General features: G+C 40.8%; 1 protein-coding gene and 1 long non-coding RNA gene across 4 annotated transcripts in view; one reads left to right on the top strand and one right to left on the bottom strand.

Annotated features, from left to right (window-relative positions):
- LOC146706705 (polypeptide N-acetylgalactosaminyltransferase 18-like) overlaps positions 1-18,198 on the top strand; it is a 194,890-nt gene that overhangs the window by 142,347 nt on the left and 34,345 nt on the right. For both annotated transcript variants that reach the window (XM_085464923.1, XM_085464925.1), the window contains exons 7-8: positions 4,609-4,794; positions 6,131-6,268. In XM_085464923.1, the coding sequence (XP_085321049.1) occupies positions 4,609-4,794; positions 6,131-6,268 (324 nt within the window). The remainder of the gene's footprint in view (positions 1-4,608; positions 4,795-6,130; positions 6,269-18,198) is intronic.
- LOC146706706 (uncharacterized) lies at positions 11,321-14,933 on the bottom strand. 2 transcript variants are annotated; one of them, XR_014921604.1, is made up of 5 exons: positions 14,677-14,933; positions 14,199-14,234; positions 13,673-13,825; positions 13,215-13,302; positions 11,321-12,621 (listed from the first exon to the last, which is right to left on the bottom strand). It is a non-coding gene; the product is annotated as an uncharacterized LOC146706706 (long non-coding RNA). The 2 variants fall into 2 exon arrangements; XR_014921603.1 differs by having other exon boundaries at positions 14,199-14,930.

Raw genomic sequence — 18,198 nt, 5'->3', positions numbered from 1 at the left:
TGCATGAACCCCACAGTTACACTGCTGTGCTGGTTAGTGGATCCTCCCTCCTGAGGTCTGATTGATGGTGCAGGGCATCTTTGAAAAGAACTGGCTGACGATTTGTTTCACAGATTATTCACCCGACAAACTTTCCAGTCCAACACACTATGATGTCATGAATATAAATGTGTCTGGTCACTGGCTGTGTTGTGCCTTCCTTTGTCTCACGGAAGCTTTTGTGGAGGACTCGGATGTGACTCCATATGAAGCATGAATGTCAAGCCTGCTACAGGTCTGATAATGCCTTTCTCCTTAGCTCCTCACAGTGCAGAGAGCAAGAGTGCTGCTGCATCATGCAGTGAGGTTATTCTCTATTATAGAGCTCTTTTGCCATATAATTACTCTGCATAAGCCCACACTGCAGAGACAAATTGAACACCTGTTGACATTAGCACAGCGGAGAGTTGGATGGTTTATTCAGTGAAGCAGAAGTAGTGAGGGTCCCTCTGTGGGGGGATGAGCTCACTGTCGCCACCACGACCGCAGTGCACGTCTTTCTGACCCAGATCAGATGCTCCCCTCAGCCGTCGGCCGCTCTGCCCACATTACTTGTTGGCCTGTGTGCTGAAACGGGGCCAAGAGTCAGTTGCCCTCTGCAGGGTTGACAGCAACAGTGAAGCAAAATGGAGCGGTTTCAGCGTAGAAGCTGAAACCGCTGGGGGCTGTGGAGCATTTTGTGTGGATGTGGACAGGTTACAACTCCGTGTGTGGAGTTTTTTGGAACAGCTGAAAGAGCAACTAAAGGTTAGCCAGAGTATTGACATTTTATTTCTGTAGCAAACACTTCCAGTGCCACAGGACCATCTGAAGCCTGAACTCAGCAGCACGTGGAATTCTATAGAGTCCCCGCCTCGACACGCACATCATTATTCTGATGAGTTTTTTACTTCGTGGTTTTCTATAAAAACATCAGGAATGACAGGGAACGTCAATGTTTCAGCACACAGAGCTGTAGAAGCCCCTTTTTCAGATCAATGATTATGTAAATCGGCGGTGATATTTTGACAGAATCAGTTCTGCACACATGTCCCAGGGGCATTGCTCCTAATCTAACTATTTCATCATGTGTTGGTTTTGGCCCTGGGTTTAACTCAGAAAACACTCCGTTTGTTCTATTTCTATCTTCATACCAAACACAGACTACTTTTTCTTTTTTATCAGCGATTTGTTCGTGCGCTCCCTCGGTTTCTGCAGAAGCTCTCCGTATCTCTGGCCTGCACGCTCCTTTTAGTGATAAAGATTGCTTTCATGAAGCCTGATCTGCGCCGTGCTGGCGTAATATTGTGCATATTTAACACTCATTGTCTTTTTTTTTTTCTCGCTCCATCACGACGGGTGGTTGTCTTCGCTCAATGCAATTTATAATTCACAACTTGTTTATGCCTTTTGCTGCTCATGTTCTCATTAAAAACTTTTAAAAACACAAGTCTGACAGCAAGATTTGTTCCACATTTCACCAAAGGAGACAGGCCGGGAGACAATTAGGGATGTAAATGTGCTGCGTTTTGTCTGGGTGACACCCGTACAAGTCAGCCAGACACAACTTCCCAGACAGCGGATGCACACGCACTCAAAGTCATAATGATGCTCTGTGATGTTTGCTGTGTAGTATTTGGCACATGACCCTGTGTTCACCCGTGAACAAAAATAACAAAGCCAAAAAAAGAAAAGACTTCTCGAAAAGATCACTGAAGACCAGATTTCTCTCCCCTTTATTTCACTCTCTTTATCTCCTCTCTTTATTCCCGCTTTATCTCCCTGTGTGTTTATCCCAGCACCTCCTCTTTTTATATCCTTTTTTGAATCTCTCCTTCTTTCATTTCCCCTTTTTCCTGATGCCATTCTCTATCTCACGCTGCACACCCACATGCTCAGAGGTAGATTGTTATACTCGAAGAATAGCTCCTTATACTCTAACCCCATGTTGTAAATCCTTTATAGAAAGTGTTGAGGTATTTCTGAAAGAAGCATGTATTATCTCTGAATTTGGCCCTGCCTGGGCGTCAGGCCAGCGCTACAGTTTCTGCTGTTGTTCTGCAGCAGCGCTTTGCTTTGGTAGGATAGAGGGAAGGAGGCTGGCCGGCAGGAGGGATTAGAACACAAATGCACAGGAGTGCAGGATTGCAATAGAGGGAACAGGAGTTTCTATTCAAATCAGCATTTCCCAGCATTTGTTTGTGAAATCCTAAGGTGCCTGCAGCTCAGTGTTGAGCAGCGCTATTGTGGAAACAATGGTACAATAATCTTCTGACCAAACGTGGCGAATTCTAGAATATTTCTGGAGAAGTGTTGCTATTTCCTGAAAGTTGGTCCACATTTGAAGCAGCTTGATTGTTGCACTTTGCTTTGTAGCTGACGGAGTGTCCACTAGTGACCACCTAAGTTCCGTTGTCTAGGTAACCCTGCGATGTATTTGCTGCCTCGCTCATACATCAGTCAGCGATGTCCTTCGCTGTTATTGGCAGTGGTTTGAATTGGACCCCTGAAAAAAAGTTAATATGAGTGGAGTTGATGTTGAGAAGGAAGAGCTCAAAGTAGCTAAAGTACCAGCAGAGATGGCCTTTGCTTCTCTCCTACTGACCCGTGATCCATGTAATTCCTTCACCTTTGAGACGGTGCACATCGCATCATACTCTGAAACTCACCGGAGGGCAAAGTAGTAAACATTTAGATATGCAGCTGTGGGCCGAAACACTAATAAAATACCTGTAGCTGGTGAAAGATGTTCGATTATTCCACATCAAAGCATTGTTTGAGTACTGTATCGACTTCGTTGTCAGGAAGGTTTTGTTTAGCACTGACAGTCAGTGTTTAACCGCTGCAAGATGTTAACAACAGCCGTGCAGAAGTTCTAGCTGCAGTAACATTTTGTCAACGTGCATATTTTTGCTTGGTGTAACAGGCCAGTGGGGTTAGCCTTTAAACATGACTTATTATGATCCTTTCTAACACCAGGTTTTTATTTTCACGATCAAGAGCAAAAATACTAAAGTCTGCAATAAACAACACATTTAGAATAAAAGTGCTGCAGGCGCCTGATGAAGACCTTGCACGATGAGGTGAGGAACTTTATATATTTACGACAGTGATGAAAAAAGAAGTTGGATTAAAACAGTACAAGACTCACATTGTGTAAGAGAAAATTGCAAGTTGCATTAATAAATCATAAATACTCTCTAAATATGAGAATAACAGCTGCATGGAGGTATGATACAAATATGTTTGGGGTCTGACAGAACGAAGAGTTATTATGCAGCTTTGAAGAGAATGGTAGTGTTCTTTATGGCAGCGAGGTGGAGTCTGAGGGAGAACAGAGACTAGATGCACTCGCTACCACAGACATAAACATCTCTGACATCTTGCTGCACATATTAAAGGCTCTGAGCTTCCTTAGTTACTTTAGTTCAGTGAGTTTTGCAGCATGCATGTATGCACAGCTCTCTGAAGCTCCCACCACAGCATCTCAGTCAGGCTGAGGTCTGTACTCTGGACCACTGCAGCACCTGGATACTTTTCTGTTGGACACTTGATGATGTGCTTGGGATCTTTGTCCTGTCCTGTTTGGTCCAACCTTTAGCTTTTGGACAGATGGCCTCACATCTGACTCTAGAAGAATCCTCATGCCTCCACCACGCTGCTGACAGCTGGTATGAGATGTGCTGTGTTTCTTTTTCTCCAAATGTGCTGCTGTGCATGATGGACTAACATCTCCACTTTGGTCTCTGTCCAAAGGACATTGTTGCAGGAGTCTTGTGGTTTGTTCAGATGCAGCTTTCCAGGCCTAAGCTGTGCTGCTGTGTTCTTTTTAAAGAGAAGAGGCCCTGATAGCCCTTCCAAACCAGCCATGTCTGTCATGAACTTGAGCCTTTAACATGTTAACTGTGGCTTGTCTGAATCGTGAGTAGTGGAAGCAGGAAGATAGTGCTTAGCTTTTCAGGCACTGCTTCTGCATTTTTAGTTTTTATTCTGATAAATAATAATACGGTATAATATCCCACGTGTAGCTGTACTTCTGAGGTTGTATTTACCTAATTTTAGAACCTGCTGAGGGTGTGAAGTTTGTATTTATTATCTCCTCACACAGAAAACCTTTGAATCCAAAGACACTTTTTTCTATTACCGTATATGGCACAAAAGAAGGAAGAATCCAAACATGAGTTTTCTATGATGTGCTACCTCGCACACACACCAAATATTGTTTTACTAAAACATGTATGACTTGAAATAACATTTGTCACATGTGTCATGAGCCTGGCTAGTCCTACATAGGCATGTAGGACAGCTTCCACTGTCAAACAAGTGCAGACAGATGAAAATAGCAGCATCTGGGTAGGCATCACCACCTACCTTTCTATTCATGCTAATTCCATCAGCCAGGCTCAGTTTCAGCAGGTTTTAATCCCCTATTCAGAGGACACAGGTTTAACTGGCAGTAACCTGGCAGGTGCTGAAAATATCTCTACCTTTTTTGGGAGTCCCCACAGTCCTCACATGTCAGAATTTACATTTGTGTGTGTGTGTGTGTGTGTGTGCGTGCGTGCGTGCGTGCGTGTGTGTGTAACAAAGGTGTGGCAGTGCGGTGGCAGTGTAGAGGTCCTGCCCTGCTCTCGGATCGCCCACATCGAGCGTGCCCACAAACCCTACACGGAGAACCTGACGGCTCACGTCCGCCGCAATGCTCTGAGGGTGGCTGAGGTCTGGATGGACCAGTACAAGAGTCACGTCTACATGGCCTGGAACGTTCCACTGCAGGTAAACACACTGCACTCACTGTGTGTGTGTGTGTGTGTGTGTGTGTGTGTGTGTGTGTGTGTGTGTGTGTGTGTGTGTGTGTGGTGCTTCTTCTCCCTGTGCGGGGGTGTTATTGTGGACATGTTTATTTGTGTTCAGGGGTTGTGTTACAGATTTTCTAGCAGCCATGAATGCCACCATGGAGATCCACTAGAAAGTCAGTGGCACATAAATAACAAGCAAATGCATCTCTGAAGGATTGTTGTTGTGCAAGGATATACTGTATATAAAAGATGGAGCTACATTTTCGCTGTGGATTTTGGACAATTCTTAGCATGTTAGTTGTATGTGTGATGAAAGTTAGATAAAATAATTGAGCGTTAACTTACCAGATGACACTAGAGAGCTTGGTTATTTATTCTGTGTCAAGCTCCATCATACCTTTTCATGTCGTAACGTTGCACGTTTTAGCATTGAGATCGATTTGCTTTTGGACCCACCCTCAAGCGGTCATTAGAGGTACTACCGTTTTTGTCACTTCCTGTTTGTTTACATTTTCAGATGACAAGTCATTTGAATACTGTATAACAAAGATCTACAGTGTGTTTCTTAACCAGGTTTAGCTGACCTATCAAAACCTAACCAAACCCTCATAATCCCAAAAAGTTCACACTAGTTCAGCCTTTTAGTATCCATGTTTCAACCACGTGTGTTCAGGTCTAATGCGAAGTCAGACTCATATCTGAGTGATCGCACATATACCTAACTCACCCAAAGTAGTCCTTCAGTTCATAGCTAGTTTCATTATAAGCCTGTAGATCGCTCTTGTCTTCCAGTTTGCTCGAGCCCGGCAATAACTCTTCTCTGATATTGTTTTTTGTATGAGCACAGTGTTGCAGACCAGATTTACAGTGATTCAATGCAGATCAACCAGTATATGCTCAAATTTGTAGGACCAAGAACAATTTATGTCTGTAGGGTAAATTCCCTCTTGGCAGGAAAACAATCTTTCGGGAACATTTCACATACTTTTTATGTAGATTCTGCTTTAACATCTCTGTTTAATTTCAGCCGTTCCTCACTGAGTATCGCACTCTGTGAGGCTCCTTTTTAAACATTCCTTGCTGTTCTTCTGCTCAGTTATCATTTCCGACTCTTCCATTGCCATTCCAAGGATGTAGTAGTGCTCAAAGGACGCAGACGCCTGAATTCTGCACGTGTTTTTATTTATTGCTACGTCGAATGTAAGAAAATTGAAGCTCTTTTTGTATTTATCGTGTTGCTCGAGGTCATTGGGTGGCAGTAAAATGCTCAGCATGTAAAACTTGGATCTGTGTGTGTTTATTTCCTTGCCTAGAACTCAGGAATAGACATCGGGGACATTTCAAAGAGGAAGGCCCTGCGGTCAAGACTCCGCTGTCGACCGTTCAGCTGGTTCCTCTCCAACATCTACCCTGAGCTCCGATCCTACAGCGACACAGTTGCGTATGGCGTGGTGAGTTCCTGTGATCGACCTGCATTTCCGTCTTTGCCTATGTTGACATCCAGAATTAAGGGTTTATTCATTAATGAGTTCCCACTGGTTTCTGAATAATTCCCAAATCAGAACGTTATGTATTCCTGGGTATTTGTAGTCTTTGTGAAACAGTTGGCCCTGCAGTCGACTGGCAGCCTGTTGAACCCCACACAGCCCATGAGAGCTGTAGGCATTTTCTTTCTGTTCTAGTTTAAAACCTCTGTTTCTCGTACATTTATAGCTTTCCAAACATTTCCTGATGCTCCAGTGCTTCTGTTTTTTCTTTTGTTCCTCACTGATGTCCTCATGTATGACCCTGGGGCTGTTTCATGGACTTTTGCCTTCTTATGCACGACCACTACCAGTTTAGGATTTGGGATTCGCATCCAATACGATTGATACTTCTTTTCATGTTTTGGTGTAAAATAAAGATATTAGAGTGATTAAAGTCTGGATTTGAGTTGCTAGAAGTGATGGGGGGTTTCTCACCACGTGGTCTGTATATCAGTGCCTCTGCTAAATTATTTTGATTCCCTGTGGTGACAAAATATACCCTCTACCCAAAATGATTCATCTGGAAATGGTCACAAATGGACTTTCACAGTTAGGTCTTGTGCTCCTGCGAGTGTGCGCCTCTTATTTTGAGTTTTGTTCAGATTCTTCATGTCGATGCTTTTTAGAAATAACCTAAAATAGAAACAATACCCACCCTGTTATCGTCGTATCATAAACACCTCTTCATGACTTCCTGTAACTTTCCAGCTGCAAAAACACAACTTTTCTGTTAACCCTCAGTGCAATTGCACACGCACACTCACTTTAAATCACAGCAGCAGGTATGGAGAAGGTGAACTTTTTTTCTACCACTTAACTTCTGCATGACTATAACTCTCATCATCTAACGTCCGTGGGAGGATTTTGCATAATTGAAAAATGACAGTAATCTGTTGAAAGCGGAGCAGAATTATCCCCCTGCTCTGACTGCTCCTGCTGATAGAGGAAGAAAATGACTAATTTGGGACCAATTCCACTTACTAACCATTTAATGTCATTTTTAATTGAGATCTCAGTCACCCTTTAACCCATAAAATCTTTAAAACTTATAACTGGATTCTAGCTTGGGTAGACATCCAGTTTCTGCATTGATGAAAAAACCAAAACTTTTGCCACATTGTAACTTAAGTGTACCGAGGCATGGACTTCACTAGACCCCTGAAGGTGTGCTGTGGTATCTGGCACCAAGATGTTAGCAGCAGATCCTTTAAGTCCTCCGTGGATCGGACTTGTTTGGACTGAGATCTGGTGAAACCCCTCAAACCCGTTTTTGTGCTCCTCAAACCGTTCCTGAACCATCTTTGCTTCGTGGCAGATGGCATCCTGACTGGTGCCAACAAACTGTGGTGCTCTGTGTATTCTGACACCTTTACATTTTTCAGCAGTTTCAGTTTTAGTAGCTTGTCTGCTGGGTCAAACCAGAGGGGACAGCTGTCACTTCCACATGCATGAAAGAGCCTTTGCCACCCATGACCCTGTCGCTGGTTCACCCCTGTTCCTTCCTTGGACCGCTTTTCATGACCCCTGCAGATGGAAACACCCCACAAATCTGCAGTTTTAGAGATTTGTCCCTTTTTCAAACCTCCTCAGATCCTCATGTTTGCCCATTTTTCCTCCATAAAAACAACTTTGAGGACAGAATGTTCACTTGCTCCCTAATATACATATCCAACCCACTAACAGGTCCTGTGCTGAAGAGATAATCAGTGGTATTCACTTCACCTGTCAGTGGCCACAGTGTTACACCTGATTGGTGTCGTGTAGAACAAAGAGCAAGACAGCCCATTTAGGAACAGATTCTCAGACATGAGATGGAAACATGACACTTGTAAGGGTTAAAAAAAAAGATACAGCTAGATGATGAACCTGGTAACAAAATGTGGGTACAAAGTAACCCGCATAACCTCCAGGTTATTTTGACCGTATCCCACCAGGTGATATGATTATTCAAGCTTTGCCCAAAATTCACTTTCTTGAGTTTTTCTGAATGATAGGAAATCAGATAAAATGTCCACAGTATCAGTGCATGCTTCTGTTACTCTGAAATAATAATAACTCGTAAACTGAAATGAGGTTTGGTCTTCAGATTGTGGGCCCTATTCGAGGAAGCAGGTAAAACAATCTTTGAGTTTAAAAATCAACTCAGAGCCGCCAGAACAGCTGATCAGAGTTGCTCCAATCAGCTCTGGGAATGTTCACCCTGAATATGAACACGTGCCAGTGCTGACTGTTTATATTAAAAAACAGGAAGTTTAAAAAGGTTCATTTCGATTAGCTCAGTTGTCATGACAGACAGAATAAAACTTTGATACTAAATATATAATTTGTTAGAACATTTGCTGTCATTTATCCAAATGTAATTTTGATTAAATGAAGCTGGAATCTTATTTTTCTTCTTGATTTTTAATCTAATTACTCAGCTGTGACCCGACAGGAGAGACGGTCTGTGACGTTATTATCCTCAAGACAGTGTTTAATGAATAAAAACTGTTTTTTCTATAGTTAATGATCATTTCTATGTTTCAATAATTTTTTAGTAAAAGCTTAATCTACTGATGAAATGTAACAACCTCACTTTTTTTGCTATTACTGGATAAAACCTCTGATCTAATGTTCTCCAGTTCAGTCATGGTTTCAGATTCCTGAAAAAAAACAAAGCAGGGCAACTTTCCAGGTTTTTTTCATCTAAAGTTTTATCATTAAAAAGAAGCACATTATAAGAACTGCTTCATTTTTTATATATATTGCATAAATTAGTATAGCTTAGATCAAAGGAGCCTTTTTAAACAAAGGAACAAATCACGTCAGGGAAATGAAGCCATTATGATTCAGACGGGATGAGCTGGGAAACGACCAGAGCTGAACCGGATCTGGTCTGAATCCGTGATCCGTATTCATTTTGGATCCCTCCTGCTGGGCCAGTGGACTCGGGTTTGCAGAGTGCATGACTGAACTTCAATCTGTGAACAAATATTACTACACTGTTCAGGACAGACTATGTTTAGCCACATGCAAAAAGTCACTTTAAATATTTTTAGTTCAGTTTCATTGATCAGTTTCATCGATGATGCTGGTGTGAAACTGATTTGGTTCCAGGTTTGTGGAAGAGCCTGGACGTGATTTTCAGGCCAGGAAATTTCAAGTGGATATCCATTTGCACCTATGAAGTGTACTACATGAATACTATAATTGCTGTATAAACAAATAGCTGATTTGGAGGGGGTCAGGTGGGAGGCACTCACTGATTTTCTGTGGAATCACCCAAAAAGGAAACCACCAGGTTGAAGCCTCTTATTTTCAGGCATATGGGACATGCTTGTTCTCATCTCGTGGGAGAGCTACAGGTGTAAGTTCTCTCTTTTATTTTATTTTTCAAATAACTTTGATTGTCTGCAAGCTGGATGCAAACAATTTTTGTTTTCCCACCTGTAGTTAAATAAAACCTTTCAGTTTTATTCCGTCTCTGTGGAACATCAATTCTGTCGCTGAATAGAAGAAAAGAGTCATGTGTTGATAGATGTGTGGGTGGTGGGGTGGGGTGGAGGGGCGGCTGGGTGGGGGGCAGACATTAGCGGCAGCAATTGAATCTCCAGTTCTGAAAGCAGCCTCCGCATCACCTCTTGTGCTGTTGTTCGATAAACACTTCAATCACAATGTGGGCCGGATGGAGTTATTTGTTGACACTACTGAGCACATGCGGGGCTTGGCTTCGAGCGTGTCAGAGGAAAGCGTTGCCACGGTGACATGTGAGAGATGTAGATAGGAAGGTTTCATATTTGCCAAAAAAAACCAATATCTTGCGGGAGGTAGCAGTCGGAGAGAGCGCGACATGCGTTCTGATGTGACAACCATCTGTTTACACACTCATCTCTTATTTAGCATGAAGTCAAAGCTACAAGAACACACAGCTCACACAAGGCAAGCACTGAACACAGCACAGACAGTGAAGTCAAGAAGCCGTGCTTAAAGAAGGGAAACGGAGAGAAATTCAATTGGAAATGAATCTGGAAGAAGTCAGGCGAGAGCCACAACAGAGGAGTTACAGCCGTCTGTTAAACACGGTGGAGCATCTGTTATGGTTCGGGCTGCGTTTCAGCCGGTGGTGTCGCATGTCTTTGTTAAAATCAATGGAATTATGAAGAAAAATGCATGACAGCGATCCCAAACACACTGCAGGTGCAGTAAGAGCACACCTGGAGATAAAAACACAGAGTGGAACAGCATCAGCCGTGGATCGGACCGCGACATTATTGAAGCAGTGTGGGAACATCTTGCAGGAGAAATGTTAGCCAACATCCAAAGAAGGGCTTTGAATGTTCTTCAAGAAGCCTGGAGAACTTTTCCTGAAGACCACTCAGAGAAATGAAGGAAAGGCCACCTCAGACTGTGCTGAAGAAAAAAGGTGATCGCACCAAAGCTTGACTTTTAAGCTCTTTGTTGCCTTATTTACTTAATTTCCATTCATGTTGACATGTTTTACCAAATCGCTGCTTCTATTTCCCACTCATGAAATATAAAGAATGGTTTTCTCTGACTTCTACACTGTATTATATGTTAGAGACCTTTAACCTCTGAAAATAACGTAAACTAAACTAAAATTTTAGATGTTATGGAGTGCAAAGGGGCATAGCATGGGAATACAAGTGCATCAAAAATTGCCCCTGATGTGATGCCTCCTGGACTCGAGAGCACGGCCTGATTGATGGAAGAGTTATCAGCTGGTGGAGTCCAGACTGATGTACACTGAAAAAAATATGTTGTTGGATTTACTTAATTCAATGGTGGACATTTGTTGCACACAGATGTTTTGCTTTGGCAGCAACTTAAACAATTGAGTTAAATTAACACAATTTATTCATGTTCAATAAACCTGTGCAATTTGTGTTGATAAAATGTGACTTAAACATGTTTTGATGAAGTAATTTGAGCTCTTGGAATATTTTAATCCTTCACAATTTTTTCACTTTATCCCAACACCATTCAATAACTTTTACCCAATACTACTTGGTCACTTAAATACTACATGTTATCTTCAAATTACATTTTGCTATTATATTCTAGTATCAAATACACAATTTTCAAATGGAGGCCTTATAACAGATTGTATTGTTCTCTTCCAAGATGGTTGCTGGCATCCACCAGTAACCTTTAAAAACAAAATGTCTAATTTCACTGCATTGACAGTAGGTAAAGAATTAAACTGACATTACTCCTCCACTGAATCTATATAAATCAACAGTTAAATAATGTCAGTTCTTCCGTGTTCTCTGGAATCAATCACAGCAAAGAAATTAGACTGTTTCTTTTGAAAAATGTTACAGGACAATACAAAACATTCTATTTAAGGCCTCTGACGTCAAGATTCAGTTAAACAACAATTATAACTAAACAATTTGAGGTAATGTTAGTTTCCATTAACATTAAATTAGGTTACTGAATTGGCAAACACCTTCCTATCAACATTACCCATTTTACCCCAATAACTAAAGAAATTAGCACTTGCAGGTCAAAACCTTTATTCAAGAGATGCAAAAATAACATTGATACAGTGACTGTCAAAAATTACAGCACTGATCATACTGTGACATCTTGGTTCAAAACAGCATACTTAGAAATATTCAACGTTCTTTACTTCAACTGAATGAAACTGAAAATACCATTTCACACGACCCATATGGGATATTTAGACTGTATAACTGTTCACGCTACATCTCTTCACTAGTAAAAGAAAGAAAAAATACAAACAGAAATTGAAAAATGCTGCCAAACAGACAAACAGAGAACTTGTACAGAGCAAAAGGAAAAACAAACAACAACAACAAAAACAGCTTGTCCTCATGGCAGTTGCAGAGTATATAAAAATGAACCCTGCGATCTGCTCCTGGAATTGAGCTTCAAAAATGCAGCAGAACAAGTGTGAGATTTAAATGTCCTCTCACCTAGAGCTGATCACCTTGCATGCATAACAGTGAGCTTCGTTGCAGGAGCAGTTTTGTCTTAGTTGTGAGCTTTTCTTGAGAGCTGAGTTGCATCCAACTCCATTACCACCCATTGAATCACCTCAAAAGTGTAGCAGAGCTGTGATGGGTAACTCATATTGAAGGAATAAAAAAGGTCCAAACAGCATGGCTACTGCAAAGGTCACGTTATCCAGATCTTGAAGAACTACTATACCCTCGATGATGATGCCAACATCAGAAAAGTCATTGCCTGGCGCATCTCTGGAGACAGATGTTCATTGTGGTTTTCTCAATCTGTGCAGTGGCCTCAGTCAAGTCCTGGTTAAACACAAAACATTTTTTTAAGATTCCCTTTTAAACTCATCTCTTTTGAATCTACCAGTTCTAATGTTAGAGTAATTTAAACCATAGTAAATAGCTATAGCCAAAGAGTTGCCTGCCATGCTGCCATTCATGGTCTAACAGAGTTTCTAAGAGAGAGTGAAAAACATAATAATTTCAAATGCTTTACATTAGTTTTTGTTAGAAAGACACCGGCCCATCAGAAATCCAGGTTATGTCACTCAGAAGATGTTAGAATTTAGACTTTCAGCCCCACAATTTGGTTAGCTGTTGGTCAGTTGGTCTTTTTTTTTTTTTTTTTTCAAACAAAAGCTAATGTAAATATTGGGGGGATTTTTCTTTGTTCACTAGAATGACAAATTTAAAGTTTTTTCACACTGATGTGACCCCTAATACAGGGGTAGGGGTGGGGCCTCAAGGGCCGGCGGCCGAGTTCACTACTAGGCCTCATGTGAACTTCAAATTATTAAAGAGGACTACTGGTCCTAACCAGTCCAATGAGGATCAAGTGGATAACTAAATGCATTTTTAAATGTTGCAAAGCCACAATCTACTCATAAAACACTCACCATGAACTCCTGCACCAAGATGTTGCAATTGTCTTTCACACAGATGCGGAGCACTTTGATGAGACTCCCTTTGAGCATTAATGTCATCCTAAAGTATTATAACAAAGAAAACAGAGATTTGTGAACTTTTCAGTAGCACAGAAGAAAATGATCCCAGACAAAAACTTGACTTTTTAAACCAGTCAACATGCAACACCAGCATCTACAAAGCAATATCAAAAATTCCTGTTTGACATCAACTTTATGGATATATAGTTTCCAGAACATATATTTTTAAAAAAAGATAATTTTTTCTCAGTGGGCCAGTAAATGCATGACAAAAAAGAATGGCATCCTTTCAGTGGAATCAGTACTCACAGGTAATAGTTGACTGTTTCAATGGATGCAGCATAAAAATCTTTTACTGACCTAATGCAATACATATACACTTTGTAGTTAAAGAATTTTAAAGTTCTTACTGTCATCATGGCAGCTACATCCTTTAGCTTTGTGCCCTGTTCCCCCGATCACTTTGCAAACACTTTCAGCAGACTGTCAGAGAGAAACTCAGCTCCGTCAGAAACCTTGACTGTAAAGGCATGGTTGGGATGCACTGGAATGCTGCATTTTATCTGAAATAACATTTTGAAATTTTGAAATAACAGCAGGCACTGTGCTTGGTTAATCAGTAATGTTTTGTTGAATAAAAACTGTGTTTCCAGATCTTATGGGATTAAAAAAATCCAAAGATGTTTGTTTCTGATTTGCAACCCAAGAACCCACAAGTTACAACCTCATTTTAGTTCAAGTGTGCATTAATGTGAGTCCAGTAATCACCTTTCTGACAATACATACAGGTATAAGTTAAACCTATGGCAGATTTTGGATTTCTCAGTTGTTTTAATAGGGTGGTCTATTTGTGTATGCATGCACCTAATAATTATACAAAACCTATTATAATTAAGTTACAGAAACCTTAAGCGAAAATAGAATATACTTTCTTACCATAACACCTTGAACCCACAATCCATCAGCTGACTCCTGGTGAAATGCAGAATAGATGTGGTCTCTCAATGTGCAGCAAAAAAAACAAAAAGAAAAGGACAGCAGGTGAGGGCAGGAGGGGTAGGGATGTAAGCTAGCATAATGCCGCTAATGATATTAGCTAAAGCTGTTCAATGTCCAAAATCTCACTAACACCACGGTGCAGTAAATACACAATGTAACTGAAGAGTCAGTTGGCAAATCTATTCACACAGAAAACCAAATTATGTTATGAGTGCCTCATAATTAGGTTTAATGTGATATTACGGCTCTTGTGCCAAAGACAAATTCAAATGAAAAAGCGCCAATTCTTTGACAACAGATAAAACAGCAAATAAGCTAATGGCTCTTTTTTAGCATGTTACATGGCGGCACTCTAGACGTTTAACTACATTTGGCTGAAATATGGTAAATATTAATTCAAAAAATCAAGACATACCAAAAACGTAGAGTTGGCTGCTCGACTTGACTGAGATGGATGCCTTTTTTGAACCACGATCCAAAGCCCGCGAGATGAAATCACGCGTGGTTTCACGAGATTTAACGTTGCTATCTTATTGACTTACTTCACCTGAACATGATATGAACAATTTAATACACCCTTTCTGCATATCATGTAGTTTTTACACTATATAGTTACATTTATCTTTAAAACATGAGGTAATTGTGTTAAATACATGCAAGATGCTTACATAAATCCAAGAGATGGCCAGTCCCTTTTTTTCAGTGTATCTCAACAACTATTAAATCCTCCTGCTTCCTTACCTCCACTGAGCAAAACACTGAATCATCCGGTGTCATCGCAGCCACCGGCTGTGTAATCGAGCCTGACCCTCTATGAAATGGGACAAAAGTAAAAACGAAATTCCCTCAGGGGATTGATAAAAAATCAAATTATTGCAGCGCTGTGATACGTCCAAAAGCAGCGTGAGATATTGGGAAACAGAAAGCTTCACTCAGCCTCCAATAATGGATCAAAAACACACTGAAACCTCCACAGGACTGTCTCTGACGTGATGCAGAGGAGCGCAGAGAGGCGATGGGTTGCATTAAGTAAACCAAGGCAGAGATGCGATCCATGATCCCGATGAACGGCGGGTTCTGTAGGTTGGCTGAGGCCAGCTGTGCTGCAAGTGGAGAAAATAAACTGTCGGAAATGAAAGTTTTGCCTGTCTGTCATTCATCATAAACTCCAAATGCTTCAGCTTTGAGACTCGGTTTGGTGTGAATGTGGACCCATCGAGCCGTTTCATTCAACTTTCAAAAGTAATGTTTGTATTTTGCCAACGTTAATGATGAATAAACCTGGAGCCGACCAAACTCAGACCAGAGCTTGAATACATACAGAGACATTTCTATTCAAATCCGCTCTTTTTAGAGGTCGTTTTTTACCGAAGCTCATCAGTTCAGTGTCAGCTATTAACAGCCAGGTTTCCTCAACGTGTGCATTCGTATCACATCAGTCCTCATGACGCTGCGGTTATCGCTGTTATCAGAGCTCTGCTGGTGAATATTTTACTTCAGATAATAAACAGTTTGTTGTGTGGAATGTGCAGGAATGGAAAATTTAGATAAACGTCACCCAAACTGAAGATGTTATCAAAAAAAGGTAAAAAACATCTCAGAAAACATGGAGAACTTAGAGACCTGAGTTATTAGCTTATGTTTTAAGAAACATTGTTTTTGGTAAAAATTAAGAAACTTAACTTCATTGACCACTTTTTCTATAATTTCATCAATTTTAGCCTAAATTAAGGAAAAACTATAGACTGTATAAAAAGACTACGAATATTTTCATGGTTTTTCAATTTTTAAAATCTTTACTTTAATATAAATGAATCATTTATTCTTGTGTTATCCACGGCTTTGTGACCGTTGATATCACATGGAATCTAAGCCATGACTAATTCAATTCTATTGATTTTTATTTACATAGCGCCAAATCACAACAACAGTCGCCTAAAGGTGCTTTATATTGTAAGGTAGACCCTACAATAATACATACAGAGAAAAACCCAACAATCATATGACCCCCTATGAGCAGCACTTTGGCGACAGTGGGAAGGAAAAACTCCCTTTTAACAGGAAGAAACCTCCAGCAGAACCAGGCTCAGGGAGGGGCGGGGCCATCTGCTGTGATTGGTTGGGGTGAGAGAAGGATAAAGACATGCTGTGGAAGAGAGACAGAGGAAAATAATGCATGTGTGAGCGCATCAGTCATCGCACAAAGATTCATGACACGTCATGAATCACGAAGCAGCTTAACAGATTGTTATTATCCGTAAACATGGTCAAAGTACAAAAATCTCTGCTGTATATTACCAAGGCTGGATTTTTTTATACAAATTAAACAGTTTGATTTCACGCTATGATATCGATACTGTAGTTTCAGGCATCTGGCTAATAGTTAATATTAGTTAATACTGATTACCAGAGTGAAATGAATACGCTGACTGGGATTCAAACTGTTAACCCTTCACTGCTAGCTCCTCTGCTGGCATCAGATTTGACTAAGTCATCAAAGTTTACTAACCTCAGCTCTATACTTAAGTTGCCCTTTGAGAGAATAACATAAAGAAGTGATGGCATGAAATGGAAATGCAGCAGAAACTAACACGATTGACTGATCAACAATTACAGACGGTCCAGATTATTATTCTGCATTTTGACTTATAGTTCCCTTCTAGATTTAATGACCACACCAAAGACTTTTAAGCAGCAAGCCACTGTATTTATAAAATGCTAGGGCTCATGTGTGCACACAGCCGCTGTTTTTCTGTGCACATGCTGCAGATGTATCGGAGGACTCGGGGGTTGAGTGTCTTGCCCAAGGTATATCTAACGTAACAGTATCCTACAGACACCAGGGTAAATTATTCACTTTAGGCCAAAACCCTTCCATGGGTAGCGTGGACTCGGATATTGGCTACAACATGGGCTCGATGCACAGCGATATTGGCCCTCTGGAGGATCCTCCCTCTCTGAGGGTTAGGGATTAATAGCACTGTACTCAGTGCGATAATTGCTAAGATCAGAAAACAAGCCATGAAGCAGAACAGACGGAGCAAGGACAACCTGAAGTTCTTTTTAGTTTTTCTCTTGCCTACTTTGAACAATTAGTTCATAATCTTTTGTGGAACGTGGCCAAACTGAGGAAATAACCTGTGACCCAAAAAGCAAAGATGCTCTTTCTTTTTGAAATATGACTCTGCAGCTGCCAAAAAAGGTGAATGTTAGTGTAAAGTGTTTGCATAACTCTCCTGGCGAGCAGTAATTAGCCCGCTGTGGTTCCATTTGTCTTCACTTTAGCCACGCAGCTAAAGCTGTGTAGTGCACCACTCTGTCATAATGGAGTAATTAATAATGTAGAGAGACAGCCAGATAGAGAGGGAGAAGGAGACTGCTTCACTCGTCTTCCACTTATGAGAGGAATACAAAGACGCATCCATAAGGAAAACCAGACACACGTCGTTTAAACAGAGCGTCTTCTTTCTTTAACTTCATTTTCTTGGTTGTGGTGAAAGGACCACATCATCGCTGTCTTAGCTGGTTTCTTTATTATACTCCCAAAACACTTTCAAGCGACAGTAAAATAATGAATTTGGGTTTAAAGCGCACTCTCTCGGATGTAATTTGAGGGGATTAACAGCCCATTAAAAAGGAAGGGTTAAGGAATTACAGCTCTTTAATAAGTTATCCCTCCAAAATATCAAAGGATCAAAAACAGTGGACTCAAAGGACGGGGCATTTCTCTTAAATTAGAGGGAAAAAAACATAAAATAACGTATAAAAATGTTTCAATGAAAAATGTCCTCTTAAAAGCACAACGTTTGACTTTTGTAAAGAGATTTCTTTTACAAAAACAGTTAATTTTTTGTTCTTAATTTCAGACCTTGTCCTGGTCGTCTGGGTCCTGTGTTTGTTTAGACTTGTGGAATATTGAGATTCTGATCTTCAGTTT

The sequence above is a fragment of the Copadichromis virginalis genome, linkage group LG7 (genome assembly GCF_057382275.1).
Source record: "Copadichromis virginalis isolate Kocher_CV1m ecotype Utaka linkage group LG7, C_Virginalis_male_GT1.1, whole genome shotgun sequence".
NCBI lineage: Eukaryota > Metazoa > Chordata > Actinopteri > Cichliformes > Cichlidae > Copadichromis > Copadichromis virginalis.
The sequence above is the reverse complement of the archived record's forward strand: the minus strand, read 5'-3'. Positions and strand labels throughout refer to the sequence as shown.